Source organism: Sinocyclocheilus anshuiensis, unplaced genomic scaffold, assembly GCF_001515605.1.
Source record: "Sinocyclocheilus anshuiensis isolate Anshui unplaced genomic scaffold, SAMN03320099.WGS_v1.1 scaffold311, whole genome shotgun sequence".
Taxonomy (NCBI): Eukaryota; Metazoa; Chordata; class Actinopteri; order Cypriniformes; family Cyprinidae; genus Sinocyclocheilus; species Sinocyclocheilus anshuiensis.
Genome location: NW_015549606.1, coordinates 341,310 through 355,529, shown reverse-complemented (window position 1 = coordinate 355,529; position 14,220 = coordinate 341,310). Strand labels below are relative to the sequence as shown.

Genomic DNA, 14,220 nt, shown 5'->3' with positions numbered 1-14,220 from the left:
AAAATCTTACTGTTCAAAATCTTTTGACTGGTAGTGTATATATTTCAGGATGGGGATCATCTTGTTTGGGGGTCCTTGCCATCAAAAATGTTGAAAACCCCTGCTTTAGAGCACATATCACCTTTATAAATATATTTTGAGGCTTATGAACTATGACAATAATGTTATTTTCAGTAAACTAATTATGAAATATGAAAAAAAGTTTGAAAATATCAGGGTCATTTTAAATCTACAAGCTGTTGAGCAATAATATGCCAGGAAAATGAGCTCATACTGACCATCTGCTGTGGTTTATGTAATTCTAGCGATGGCCTTACTGACACTAGTGACTGTGTCACATGCTTTTCACCTCATTGTGAACAGACTATGTTTTAATTTGTAATTAATCCCAGATTTAAGAGTTTATAGACAGAATGTATTGGAAGTGTGCCATCACTCATTACTTGATCAAAAGAAGTCTAGGGATGACTACACGATTTATCCAAACTCCAGCTAATCCATTCTTCATTTTAAGAACCTACTTGATCCTAGTAGATATGTGAGTGTAAACCAAACCAGCATGAGTCTAATATATTACTTAGAATGTTATTAAAGGATGAAGTCTGTGTTGTTTCTCAGGTAATTTAAAGAAATTCAACTCTAAGAAAATGAAATCATCTGACAGGCCAAGCAGAAATCTGCAAGATCTCCCAGCACAAGCTTCTCTGGAGGAGATCAAACAGAGAAAAGTCTTGGACCTCCGTAGATGGTAATTCCCTCATTGGAAAGAGAAATGAGACTCAAAGAGTGCAAGTTTAACAACTGTTCCCTCTAATGTTCTAGGTACTGCATCAGCCGCCCCCAATATAAGACATCATGTGGAATCTCCTCACTTGTCTCCTGTTGGAACTTTCTCTACAGTACTTTAGGAGCAGGCAGGTCTGTGTGTTACTTGCTGAAATGTATGACCACATTTTTCATCTGATGACAATATTTCAGATGGTGAAAAAATTTTCAAAGATGGAGGAGTAAGGAATTGGTATTTTTAGGAGCAAAAACAGCACATTCATTTGATCTATTTTAAGATTTCTAATCTGGTCTGGTAGAAATTGCAAAGAGTAACTTTAGGATTTTTTTTTCCCCCCAGTCTCCCACCTATTTCTCAAGAAGAAGCCCTGCACATACTTGGTTTCCAGCCTCCGTTTGAAGATATCAAGTTTGGACCATTCACTGGCAATGCCACTTTGATGCGGTAAGATTACTGTATTTATTGCTTTTCAACAGTTTCGTTAATTCATTTTTGATTCATATTCATTACATTACTTTTAAAAGGTTTGGGGTCTTGAAAGATGTCTCTTATGTTCACCATTTATTGCATTTATTTGATCAAAATACAGGCAAAACAGTAATATTGTGAAATATTAGTACAATTCATAATAACTAATAATATGTTCTATAAAAAATAAATGTATTTTATTCCTGTGATGGCAAAGCTGAATTTTCATCAGCTATTACTCCAGTCTTCAGTGTCACACGATTCTTCAGAAATCATTGTAATATGCTGATTTGGTTCTTAAGAAACATTTCTTATTATTATCAATAATAAGAAGAGTTGTGTTGTTTAATATTTTTTGTGGAAACTGTGATACATTTTTTCAAAATGATGTAATAGAAAGTTAAAAAGAACTGCATTATTAAATAGAATTTTGTCACATTTGACTAATTTAATGCATGCTTGCTGAATAAAAGAATGTTGTTATTAAAAAAAAAAACTTACTGACCCCAAAGTTTTGCTTTGTCCTGTGCATTATCTATTTTTATACTGCTGCAGATGGTTCAGACAAATCAACGATCATTTCCGTGTCCGGGGATGCTCTTACATTCTGTACAAACCTCATGGAAAGCACAAGACAGCGGGAGAGACAGGTGTGTGAATTTTCAATCATTTTTCATAAGAACAGAGGCTACAGCAGCATGTTGTTCTTCAGATACACTTTTTATGTAGTTTGTTAAGCAGACAGTATTTTAAATGTAATATCCAGTCTATAAATATTTCCTTAATCTTTGTTTAGCTTTCTTTCAGGTATAGTTTATATATTGTAAGAGCACATTATATTGTCAGAAAGTATTTTAGCAGCATGTTGTAGAGCATGTTTCTTCATTCTAGCTGAGGGGGCACTGCTGAAGCTGACGCAGGGACTTAAAGACGAATCCATGGCCTACATTTACCACTGTCAGAATCACTACTTCTGTCCTGTGGGCTATGAAGCTACTCCACTAAAAGCAGCCAAAGCTTACAGGTATAACATACAGCAACTTTGCCTTTCATTTACTGCTTAATTAGTTCAAGTTAGGTGGTTATGGTTGTAAGAAATTTCAAACTTTTCATTCAGTTCCAAAACATCCATTTGATTAAAAGTGACCTTTTATGTGTGCCAGAAAATGTGTATATAGTGTTTTCATTTTTTTTAATGTTTTTTTTTATTAAATGTAAAGCTATTATGATGTGTATGTTTTTACATCACAGAATGACATATTTTTCAGGGCAAACTGTTAGCTTTTCTTTTTTTTTTAAAGAAATAATTTAGGAAGGATGCATTAAATTGATCAAACATGAGAGTAAATATATTTATAATGTTGCAAAAGATTTCTATTTCAAACAAATGATGTTCTTTTGAACCTTCTCTCCATCAAACAAAAAAAAATGTATTGTGCTTTCATAGTCGAAGCATGGTAGAATGATTTCTAAAAGGATGAAACCGAAAACTTAGCATCACAGGAAATTACATTTTAAAATATATTAAAATAAAGTTATTTACAATTTTGTATTAATGCACTTTTTTAATATTTCACAATATTAGATTTTATTGTATGTTTTGATCAGATTAATGCAGACTTGGTGAGCTTAAGAAACTTATTTCACAAACATTAAAAAGTCTTACCAGCCCCAAAATGGCCCAAAAATCTCTCATACTGACCCTGGGCCACACTTATTGTGGAGCACCAGTATCATATTATCAAAAGTCATGAAAATGTAAACTCTTATTAACCTCTACCACTTTTATAAGACCCTATTCTAACGGAGAATGAAACTCGTTTATTTTTTCTTTATTTTTTACAGGGGGCCACTGCCGCTTAATGAGATGGAGCACTGGATTCTCATTGGTGAACCAAGCAGGAAACACCCTGCAATCCACTGTAAAAAGTATGGTTCATTTTATGGCATTGTTGTCCTTGGTGAAATTATGAATAAATTATGTTTCTGAATTTCTGACCTGGTTTACAATCAGATGGGCAGATATTGTGACGGATCTGAACACCCAAAACCCAGAATACTTCGACATTCGCCACATAGAGAGAGGCATTCAGTATCGCAAAACCAAAAAGGTAAGGAACTTCAGGACTATGGTGATGGTATTTCTACAAAAACCTGAATATTATGAAGAATTCTGTGTTTAGGAAAGTGTCTGAATGTTGCATCCTGACCCTGCATCCTGATTTCTTCACAGGTTGGAGGCAATCTGCATTGCATCATGGCCTTCCAGAGAGTCAACTGGCAAAAGTTGGGACCATGGGCACTGAATTTGGAAAATCTGAGGCATGATCTCCACCATCTGGCTCCAGAACACAGAGGTCAAGCTGCGCCAGAGGACGCTTCTGAGGAGCGAGCGGTGAAACGTCTGGGCAGATCCCTCAGTACGGGGAACAAGTCTGAGGATGCCTGGAAGCGTTTGTCCAACACAGCAGAGTACAGGCACAGAAGCTCTCCAGACAGTGACCTAGATGAAGACATAACTGACTAAATCTAAAGTGTCCAACCCTCCTACTGAAGAGCCAATTGAGTTATGGACAGTTTTAAACAAGAATATTTACCTTCCCAGGTTGTTAGCAACAGTGGAATTGGTTAGAATTGCATATCATAGATGAGGTTGCAAGCCAAACCATAAGGATGCTGCTTTGTTGCCCTTAAGGAAGAAGCCATTTGTGGAGGACGCCACAATTTGAGATTGAGCTCTCAGTAATGTGGCATTAAATTAAGATTAGAAATACTTAACAGTGGCTCTCTCTCCAAGACGCTGAGTCACGTCATGTAGGTCAAAATGCTGCTTTCTTTAAACATATTGTGGATAAACTAATCATTAAATAAATGTGCAATTAACTGCACTAAAGGTGTGGTCACATTTACCATTGTTCTGCACATTTTCGCAGGTGAAATCCAGCAACTTCTATAGGAATCCACACAATCAGGAATTTCACGTAAGGGAGAAAGATTTCCCCAGTTTTTGACCAACAGAAAGCTGCTTGGTTTGAAAGTGACTGCGCTTCATAGATTGCTACACTACACAGTGGACAATTTTTGCCCGCAAAATTTATGACCGCACCTTAAGTGTACTAAGAACATGAAGTGAATATTTGATTTTCAGATCAATAGCATCATTCCATTTTAGTTATATGCTATTTGGTGGATTTATATGCTACTGATGGTAGATCATTGGAGGACGGTATGGACCTGAAAAATGACACTGTTCTTTATGAAGACTGGTTCTACTATTGTATAAACAAAAACGGCTTTATTAGTGTAAGTCTAAAAAATACAAACGAAGTCAAGGTCATCATAAACATATCAGACTGTTTAATAATGTGACCATTTGATATTTCAATGGATCCGATTGTGACATAGTCCAATAAGATGGTGCCATCTTATTGTAAATAGCAACTTCAAGGATTACGATCACGTTCTTTGTGAAACGCTGTGAGCTAAGATTGCACGATTGCTTCCATGTCATGTGAATTGTGATATTGTTTGTCCGTTAACACAGCAACATCGAATGTATAATGTTCAAGTCATAACAAATCTCATACTCATGTAGACTTGTGCCGGTATTCGGTGCATTAACTAAGGTTAACTAATGAGGTCTTATTGTAAAGTGATACCTATTGGTCTTTATAGTTCTTTTGCACTTTAATCTGTGTAAAACGTTTAACTTTATACATTTTTCTGTATTGCTTTATTGCATTTAAATGTTCAGTTATTGTTGTTATAAGAAAAAAGTTATTAAACCTGTTATACTGTATTATGACAGTACTTTTTTAAAACAAAATTCAAATATCGCGATAATACCGTATACCGTGATAAAAGCATTAGCAATTAATCGCAACATGAAAATTTGATACCGGCATATCCCTATACTCATGTGAATCTAGTGTGTTGGTATTATTTTGATTTATAAATAAAATATTTATACACCTTCTTACACATCACTGCATTATTTCAGAATATGTCACGGTGTTTGATGAGTCACGGCTATACATGTAGTTGTTCTTTCAGCTCAGTTATATCAGCAGGACCAACACGGCAGCAGCCACCTGTTGACAGAAATCAGCTCTCCGTGAGTCAGCGCAACTGGAAAGAACAAGTCATAGTATAAGTGTACAGTAAAGCTTATTTACTGGTACAAAACAATACTAACCAATCCACAAAGCCCCTTGTTCTTTCCAGTCGAGACTTAGTTTGGCAAATGACGTCCGTTTTTTAGTTTTCCATCTGAAATAGCCACAGAACAGCCACTTACACAATCAAACTATTGAGACAAATCAGTAAATAAGTTCAGGGTTCCCACATGTTTTACTTTTATGATTATTGGATTATAATGTTTTTTATTTATTTATACTAACATTTTTTTAAGGATCTTGTGCTCGCCAAGGCTGCATGTATTGTAAATAAATATTATTACAATTTAAAACAACTGTTATTCTGTTTTAATATATTTTCAAATGTATTCATTCAATTCATGTGATGGTAAAACTGAATGTTTTAACAGCCATACCTCCAGTGTTCATTGTCTTTCAGAAATCATTCTAATATGCAGATTTGGTGCTCAAGAAGCATTTATCAATGTTGAAAACAGTTTTATGAAATCTGTTTTATTTTTTCCCAAATTCCGTTTTATTTGTATTTTTTTCTCCAAATTCCGTTTTTTCCATTTGAATTTTTCTGGATTCTGTTTGTTTCCCCTTTTAAATTTTGATGGTTATACTAAATTGTTGTTAATAGAAAAGCATTTCTAATTAATTGAAATCATGAAACTTACACAATTTACCAGCAATTTATTAAAATAACAAAAATGTCAGTTTTAAGGCCCTATGAAATGTGTTTTATTTTTTCTTTAATGAAATAGTTCAAAAGAACAGCCTTGATTTGAAACTGTATTACTTTGCTAAATAAGAGTATTTAAAAACATCAATCTGATCTCAAAAATATAAATAAAAGATGTAGAAAAGAGCAATTATTTAAGATAGGGAATATTTCTGTGATGAAACAATCAAATATAAATGTCCATGTTTTTCTCCAGGTCTGGAAATGATCATTTTAAAACAACATTTTTCAATGGAAACAAAAATCAATGGCAATTATAACTTTCTATTGTAACTTAATAATGAACCTTACCCTGTCTTGGGGTCCCATTCTTCTCCACTGTTAGGATAGACCACCCAGCTCAAATCTGCTTTCTTGTGTGACTTGGCTGAGTCTAGAAGCGGTTTCACTAACAGAGCAGGACAACAGTTCAGCCCTACGGCCACCAGCTGTGAGGACCTACAAGCCACCTGAACCGCCTCAGAAAATCTCCTCCCGCTTGAAATATTCTGAATGTCCTGAAACACATTAACTGCATTAATAGCAATGTCCTGAGCATAAACAGTTGCAAGTGTTTTATGAATGAAATTTGTCATTAGATAATAGATATCATAACATACAATGCTACGGAGCCCCTAAAGGGACATGGTGGTGGAAAAAAATCAGATTAATCAGATTGAGTGAAAAAATTTGGGGTGGGAGGAAAAAATATTTGTCAGATTTTTTTGCGTTCTCTCGCAAAACTTTTGCATTCCCTCGAGAAACTTTTGCGTTCTCTCGCAAAGATATTTGCGTTCCCTCGCAAAACTTTTGCGTTCTCTCGCAAAACCAGTTGAGTTCGGACAAACACTTCCTGTTTACAGATTGTAGTGGTTCATACAGCTCCATACGTTCACAGTGGAGCAGTTCATAGAGTTTTGTTTTGAAATTGGACGAAATAGTCAGTGCATGCTTATCAAGGCACGGTTTTGGGACATTCTAAAACGCGTAATGTAAACCACTGGATGACTAAATTCAGTACATACCTTATTAATAAAGCATACAGACAAGCAGAATAGCCCAGAATATGAATGTAACCCGGTAAATTGAATTGCACTTTAAGAGTATCCCTCATAGAAAGAAAATGCTTAATTAATGGCAGTGTTGGGAAGGTTACTTTGAAAATGTAATAGGTTACAGATTACAAGTTACCCTATTTAAAATGTAATAGTAGCGTAACTTTTTAAATTACATGCAAAAGTTTTGCGAGGGAACGCAAAGTTTCTCGAGGGAACGCAAAAGTTTTGCGAGAGAACGCAAAAAAAATTTCCTCCCCCCCCGAATTTTTTTTCCACCACCATGTCCCTTTAGGGGCTCCGTATAATGCAGTGTATCAGTCACCTTACAAGAAAAGGAAAACCAGGCTTTAGCTTCTGGAAATTCTCTGAGTACTTCCACCAAAGCCTCTGCCTCTTTGAGACTTGGAATGGTCTCCATGGCAACAAGATCAGCTCCGGCTTTTACTAAGCACTGGATCTGTGGACGATGCCAGTCTTTCAACTCCTAGGACAAAAGAGAAAACACACACTTTAAATTCTTATGTGGTGGCGGCTTGGGTGGACAGAGAGCTTCATCCTGCATTACCTCCACTGTCATCTTGTCCTCATAGGCTCCTGTGTACTCTGACCCATCATGTAAAAACGCCCCATATGGACCCACTGAACCTGCAACCACAGGCTCTCTTCTGTCTTCTGGGGGAATTATTCGTTAGCTGGTATCTCTACATTTTTTCAGAAACTAGACAGAATTCATGATTTAGTAGAGTTGGCTTGCACACACCTGATACAGTTGAGTGAGACATGAACTCACGGACTGTCTCTTTTGCCAGTTGAACCCCTGACATTATCATCTGCTGAGCCTCCTCAGGCCGGAGATCAAGATATTTCACAAATCCCTCAATGCTGGCCTGATATGTGGCTGTTGTTATAACATCAGAACCGCTTTGAAGATATCTATTAAAACAAGTTAAATCAATCATTCAGGAAATATTGAATAGTTCTTTTCACAGAATAGAAGCATACAAATGACTGATAGGATGGAGAGATTTTTGGTTAGAAATTATAAAATGTAAATACATGTATGAAGGAAAATATAAATGTACATTCAAAACAAAGTTTGGGGTCATTAAGATGTTTTTGAATTAAATCTCTTATGCCTACCAAGGCTGCATTTATTTGATGTATTTTATTATACAAAAATACAGTAAAAAAACTAATATTGTGAAATATCGTTAAAATCTACAATAACAGTTTTCTATTTTAACGTATTAAAAAAAAAAATTCCCGTGATGGTAAAGCTGAATTTTCAGCAGCCATTACTCCAGTCTTTTTTCAGATATATATTTTTGTCCAGAATTCTTTAATGAAAAGAAAGCATTTATTTGAAATAGTATGGTGAAGCATTGCTGCCAAACACATATTATTTTTTCCACTCAACTATGTTGTAATAATGAGATGTTATGTCATTTTAACAACATCTTTTCTCATAATGTTTATGTCATTATCACGACATAATTGACTGGAAAACATATTTGTGGCAGCAATGCGTCACGTCCGTAAAATTTATATATTTTTTGTCTTGAATAATTTTGTAATTCAAATGTATTTACTGCATTACATTTAACACATTTCAGCCTTTTGTAGTTTTTCACTTAAATATTCCTGTGGCATGCAAATCCATTTATATATATATATATATAGTGTATGTATGTATATATATATATATATATATATATATATAACATTTTGTTTTTTCAAAAATGAAACAAAAATAATTAAATAAACCACTGTATGTATAATTAATATAGAGCCAACATATTTGTTCACAAATATTTTACATCAAGTATATGTCACACTTCAGACATTGCTTGACAACTCAGGTACAGAACATAATAAAGCCTGTAATTACCTGTAATGCACGTCCTTAATGGCCTGTGGGTTTGAATGCAAAATTCTTGCACTCCATAGTGGATCTCCCTGCAAATACGATATATGCGTGATTAAACTTGTGATTGTTGACAATAAGTCCGTGTAATAGTACTACCTACCTGTAATTGAAATCCACTTGCTTCAAGTTCTGTTGCTAGACCTCCATCTAAAATGAATGGACTGGGATCCATTTGGACTGCTGTGGTTCGTGGAAATACCTTTCAATTTTAAACCTCAAATAAACATTAAATCACTTTTGAAATACAGCAACAGACCTTTGTCTTACATTGTCACAGATTTGCAACTTTTTAAGCTAAACCTACATTTAGAAGGATGTTAAATTGTAGCCAATAGCTTAATAGCCCTGGTAAGAAGCTCTGCATAATAATACCATAATACTGAAGCGAAACTAGTGTCAAAGTCCATAACGAACCCATGTGCGAGTGGCAGTTGGCGGTAAAGGTCAGAAACTACTACTTCCGGGTTACAGTAAGACTCGTATAAGCAAACTATTGGCGCCCTAAACGTCTGTTTACTCACCAGACTTTAAAATCGAAATTAGCTGAATGTTAAAACACCACGCAATATAGTTACGAGTTCACAGAGGAGGTATGGTTTATTATTTTATTCGACGGTAGCCCGTTTGATGTTGTTGCTATGGTGATGGGACTTAACAGCGAGGCTAAAGGAAGACAATCAACCGTCTGTTAAACAACAAACAACAAATATTATAGTTCCTTTAAAGAATTCATACATGGTAAGTGGGAGAGTATATTTTTCCATTGTTTAGATATGAGTAATAAAGGACTCAACTCATATGATCATGAATGTTTGTTGTGGTTTTGGCGGAAGTCGTTTGCTTTTTAACAGTATACGTTTTTCTAATAAAAGAAACTCAAGTCACATAAACCATTGAGATTAATTGTGTTGTCTGCACTAAATATAAAATACCATGAGTACATTCTCATGTAAACTGTAATAAAGCGATGCATTAAGTCATAGCAAGTGAAGAAGCAAGTAAGCACGCATCTAGGCTATTTAAATCCTAGTTAAGTGAAGATAACTCATAATAATTTACAAAGCAAAACAGTTTTGCAACGGCATAATTTGTAAACTAATAACTAAAAGCTCTTGACGTACTTAATGCTCTCATTTGTCTGCCACTAGATGTCAGCATTGGCCTCCTTGAGGTTCTTCGAGAAACAAAAGCAAGAAATCAAAAGAATGCTCTGACATAATGTAGTTTTGGCAGGTTTCAGTAAGCTGCTTAACTGTTTTTCAACTGTATTTGAAAACTAGCTGTCTGGTTTGAGGCTCTACAACATCATATTGAAGATGGAGGATGCCATTTTCCACTGAAATTACAGATCCATTTCAGTCAGAAGCTTTAATGTCATTCAGTGGAATGATATGCTTTTTTAGTGTAATTTGCTCGACAGTCAAATCCTTGTTATTCTTTGGGTAACAGGATACTTTCACCATCATCTACTTGCTCTGTTGTGCTCCTACACTGTATATTTTCCAATTCACATTCTGTCTCCTTAAGTAGTGTACATTGATCCATCTCCATACAGACAGCATGAAATGTTTGCAGTGATAGCAGAGGGCAACAGCAGGTGTCTGAGAAAGTCTCAGCTTCCAAGAAGGGCTCTGAGAGGAAAGCCCTATTTTTCAGTGTTAGATGTGGCAGATAAGCCCAGCTATTTCCAGTTCGATCTGGCCAGGATCATTAACCAGGAGTCTGTGATTTTGTTGTGCTGGAATGTTCATTTAGAGCCCCGCACCCCCTCAAAATGCCTTGATTCCTGCTTTCATTCCATTCAGATAAAAAAAGGGTTTTCATGATGCTTTCACTTAAGAACAACAACAACAACGGTGCTAATATAGGAGAAAAAGCTTTCCATATTTCTTCTTAGACGTACAGATGTCCTCAGGTAACTTTGAGGACATCTAAACAAATATCTAAACACTATTAACTCAAGATACATTTACTTGAGAAGCAAATTGACTTGTCTTGTTTTTTGAAAAAAATGAAAAATTGTCAGTGGGGTAAGAAAAATAAACTTAATTCAGAGGGAAAACAAGATTATTTTTCTTACCCCATTGATATATTTTCTTGTTTTAAGCATAAACTTGGATAAATTTTTTCAGAAAACAAGTCTTAATATATATTTTATTATTACTTTTTTGAAAAAAGTCAAGTCACATAATGTATAATGCATAAGAAATGTTTTAATTCATCATTGCTTTTCCAAACAACATTTAACAAACCAAAGAAAATGAAAAAAAGAAAAGAAAAGCCACAAGTCATTTTCTTTAAAGTAAATGTATATTTGATTAAAAAAAAAAAAGTAATAGAAAAATAAAGACAATCTTCCTAAGTAAAAATATTTTCATTATGTAAATTATTTAATGTGCTGTGTGGAAAAATATTTCAACAGTCTTAACATTTATTTTTGCCTCTTGCTGACTGGTATAAGGCCTCATACGAGAGGTGATAATAACTAGCAATTTCAGTACAGCACCTAGAACTTTTAGCTTTGGCACAAAACTTCACTGTGGAAATCCTAATGTGACTTATGGCTTTTCAGACCTGTGCCTCAGCGTATTTGTACAAAGAAGGCTGTTCATTGTCGATATTATCTCTGTCCCAGCTGACTGAGGGGTAAAAATAGCTCTTGCTTGGGGGAAGAGGCCCTGTTAGATTCAAGATAGCTCAATTACGTTAAAGGGATTCTCACTGAGTCTCTACGGTTTGAGGAATGAGAAAGCATTCGCATTATGTTGCAGATGCACTAATGATCTGTTGTTAAATTAGTTAGGATAATGTGATGCCATGTTTGGGCTCAGTGTTGACATGTTGCCACTATGAATTAGCGAGCATGTGGCCTGGAGGATGGATGGCATAGTGCCTAGAAATGCAACATTAAAGCACTGCTATTCTGATATATACTGATGATGATTATCTGCCAGTTATTATGTCAGTTATTATGAATATTAATGAATCTTATGAGTCACTGTTGTAGGCCTGCTGTTATTTGCTTGAGTTTTGATGTCCACTGATCAACAGTAGATTAACAGATCATTTCTCATCGCTATGCTGCTCATGGCTTTAGCTATATCACCCTGAATTACAGCCTGTGCTATGAATTTCACCCACAAGGTGGCGCTCTGTGGGGAACAACGATCACACCAACATGCTTGCTCTCCATGTTTTGTTCAAGGGCACCTCTGAGTTGGTGTCAAGGTGAAATCAGCAACTTCACACTCACAGAGATTTATATGCTGTCTATTTTAATAACTTATTACATACTTTGTTTTCAACAAGTCCTGTATTAAATACTCTTGGAATCTTGGCTATGACTAATACTCATTTTTATGAAAGTGGCAATATCTTGAGGCTCCTGCTTTAGAGACATGTTTTTTTAGGGTTGCAGTATATATATAGGATTTTGTCTACCAGTTCTCACTATATACAAACAGTTGTCCACACCATATGGTACTATATATATATTATAATATTGTGTTGACTAAATTCATTTATGTTTAGTCACCACAGGTGCCTTCCTAATTTGCATGCACTATTCTATGCCGTTTTGTAGTATAAATGGTGCAAGTAGTGTGCGAATTCAAACAATATGAAGTGCACTTATTTTAATTATTATTAGTTTTGTTGTTTTGTGTTGTTGGCATACATGGCTGGACATGAAAAAAATTCATTAATTCATTAATATGGAGCTTTTTATTGCTTGTCACTTTTTAACTTTTTGTGGGGGTTAGGACATTGTATTAGCATTTTAGGTTGTTTTGTGTTTTGTTTTCATCCTTTTTTTAGTAGTATAAATATAAAGGACCACTCTAAAAATGTTCAAATGTTTTTATTCCATCTCCCCCAGGCCCCATGAGTAGGCAATAGTATAAAGGCCCCTCCTCATTACAGGGCCCCACACAACATTTCTGGGTTGCCCCTCTAATGATGACTCTATGAATTTAAAATATATTATCTGTAGTCTATTGATCTATTGATAGTTTCTATATTTGTGCAGCCCTAATGTTTGCACAAGTGCGTAGCGCACAGTTTCAGGAGCAGTAGCTCCAGCAGCTGGACAATGGCTCCACATTTGCAGCGAAGCTCCCCAGGGGATCAAAGGGGTCTAAACCTCTGACCCAGCTGCCCGTCTGTGTTGAGGATCAGAGCACGGCTGTTGTGACTCCCTGTCCAAGCATGAGGGTCAGATCAGTGACATTCCCCTGCCGTGCCTGGCTTGACTGTGTGTTTTGTTGTGTGTGTTGTGTTATGCACAGGATGAGCGCTTTGCCTTCCTGGCTGAGTGGTACGACCCCAGCGCTGCTCTCCTGCGACGATACCAGCTGCTCTACTACCCTAAAGATGGCTCCGTGGAGATGGTGCGTTCCTATACTCTGATTTCAGACCCTGACTTCTAGCTATGTTTGAGATTTGTCTATTCACATGTATGCTTCTCTTATATAGTTTGATATGAAGAACCAGCGCACCTTCCTACGGAGGACCAAGTTTGATGAGCTTCATCCAGAGGATCTGTTTGTTGGCAACCGAGTAAACATCTTTTCTCGTCAGCTGAACCTCACAGGTTATGGGGATCAATACACAGCCAACAAACTGGGCAGTAAGAAGGAGAGGTACTTGATTCCTGAACACCACTGCTGAGACAGAACTTGTCTTTCCAAACCTGTATGACTTTCTTCTGGGGGACATGAAAAAGATACTTTGAAGGAAGTCACATTGATTTCTGTTTTATGGTCATAAAACAGCGAGACGTATCTCCAAATATCCTCTTTTGTGTTTCACAAAAGAAAGAAAGCCATACAGGTTTGTATAGTCATGAGGTGGAGTGAATGATGACAGAATCCCTTTATTCCTTTAAAAGAAAAGTTCACACACACACACGTTTCTTTCTGTGAATTGTAGGTACTTTCCATAGACTTATATTACTTTTATTTCTCTTTGATTTAAGAAGGTTTATATATATACAGTATATACAACAATGTCTCCACAATGTAGCATAAACAAGCACACACACACACACACACACACACACAAAATAAATTGTTAAAATAAAAGTCATCAGTATGACTTATGAACTAGATCCAAATTTTCTG

General features: G+C 35.7%; 3 protein-coding genes across 3 annotated transcripts in view; 2 read left to right on the top strand and 1 right to left on the bottom strand.

The window, feature by feature from the left end:
* Positions 1-4,842, top strand: part of LOC107659026 (basic immunoglobulin-like variable motif-containing protein) — a 9,605-nt gene extending 4,763 nt beyond the window's left edge. The window contains exons 3-10 of the mRNA XM_016447798.1: positions 619-748; positions 823-918; positions 1,127-1,231; positions 1,811-1,905; positions 2,147-2,279; positions 3,101-3,184; positions 3,270-3,366; positions 3,489-4,842. Of these exons, the coding sequence (XP_016303284.1) occupies positions 619-748; positions 823-918; positions 1,127-1,231; positions 1,811-1,905; positions 2,147-2,279; positions 3,101-3,184; positions 3,270-3,366; positions 3,489-3,782 (1,034 nt within the window). The 3' untranslated portion in view covers positions 3,783-4,842. The remainder of the gene's footprint in view (positions 1-618; positions 749-822; positions 919-1,126; positions 1,232-1,810; positions 1,906-2,146; positions 2,280-3,100; positions 3,185-3,269; positions 3,367-3,488) is intronic.
* Positions 4,843-5,179: 337 nt separating this feature from the next.
* LOC107659029 (homocysteine S-methyltransferase YbgG-like) lies at positions 5,180-9,432 on the bottom strand. Its single transcript, XM_016447802.1, has 8 exons — positions 9,201-9,432; positions 9,062-9,129; positions 7,934-8,106; positions 7,739-7,842; positions 7,496-7,657; positions 6,428-6,633; positions 5,451-5,524; positions 5,180-5,346 (listed from the first exon to the last, which is right to left on the bottom strand). Exons 1-8 carry the CDS (start codon positions 9,270-9,272, stop codon positions 5,285-5,287), a joined length of 921 nt encoding a protein of 306 aa, XP_016303288.1. The 5' UTR covers positions 9,273-9,432; the 3' UTR covers positions 5,180-5,284.
* Positions 9,433-9,550: 118 nt separating this feature from the next.
* nme7 (NME/NM23 family member 7) overlaps positions 9,551-14,220 on the top strand; it is a 42,029-nt gene continuing 37,359 nt past the window's right edge. Inside the window, exons 1-3 of the mRNA XM_016447799.1 lie at positions 9,551-9,838; positions 13,387-13,488; positions 13,574-13,740. Coding sequence (XP_016303285.1) covers positions 9,836-9,838; positions 13,387-13,488; positions 13,574-13,740 — 272 coding nt within the window. The 5' untranslated portion in view covers positions 9,551-9,835. The remainder of the gene's footprint in view (positions 9,839-13,386; positions 13,489-13,573; positions 13,741-14,220) is intronic.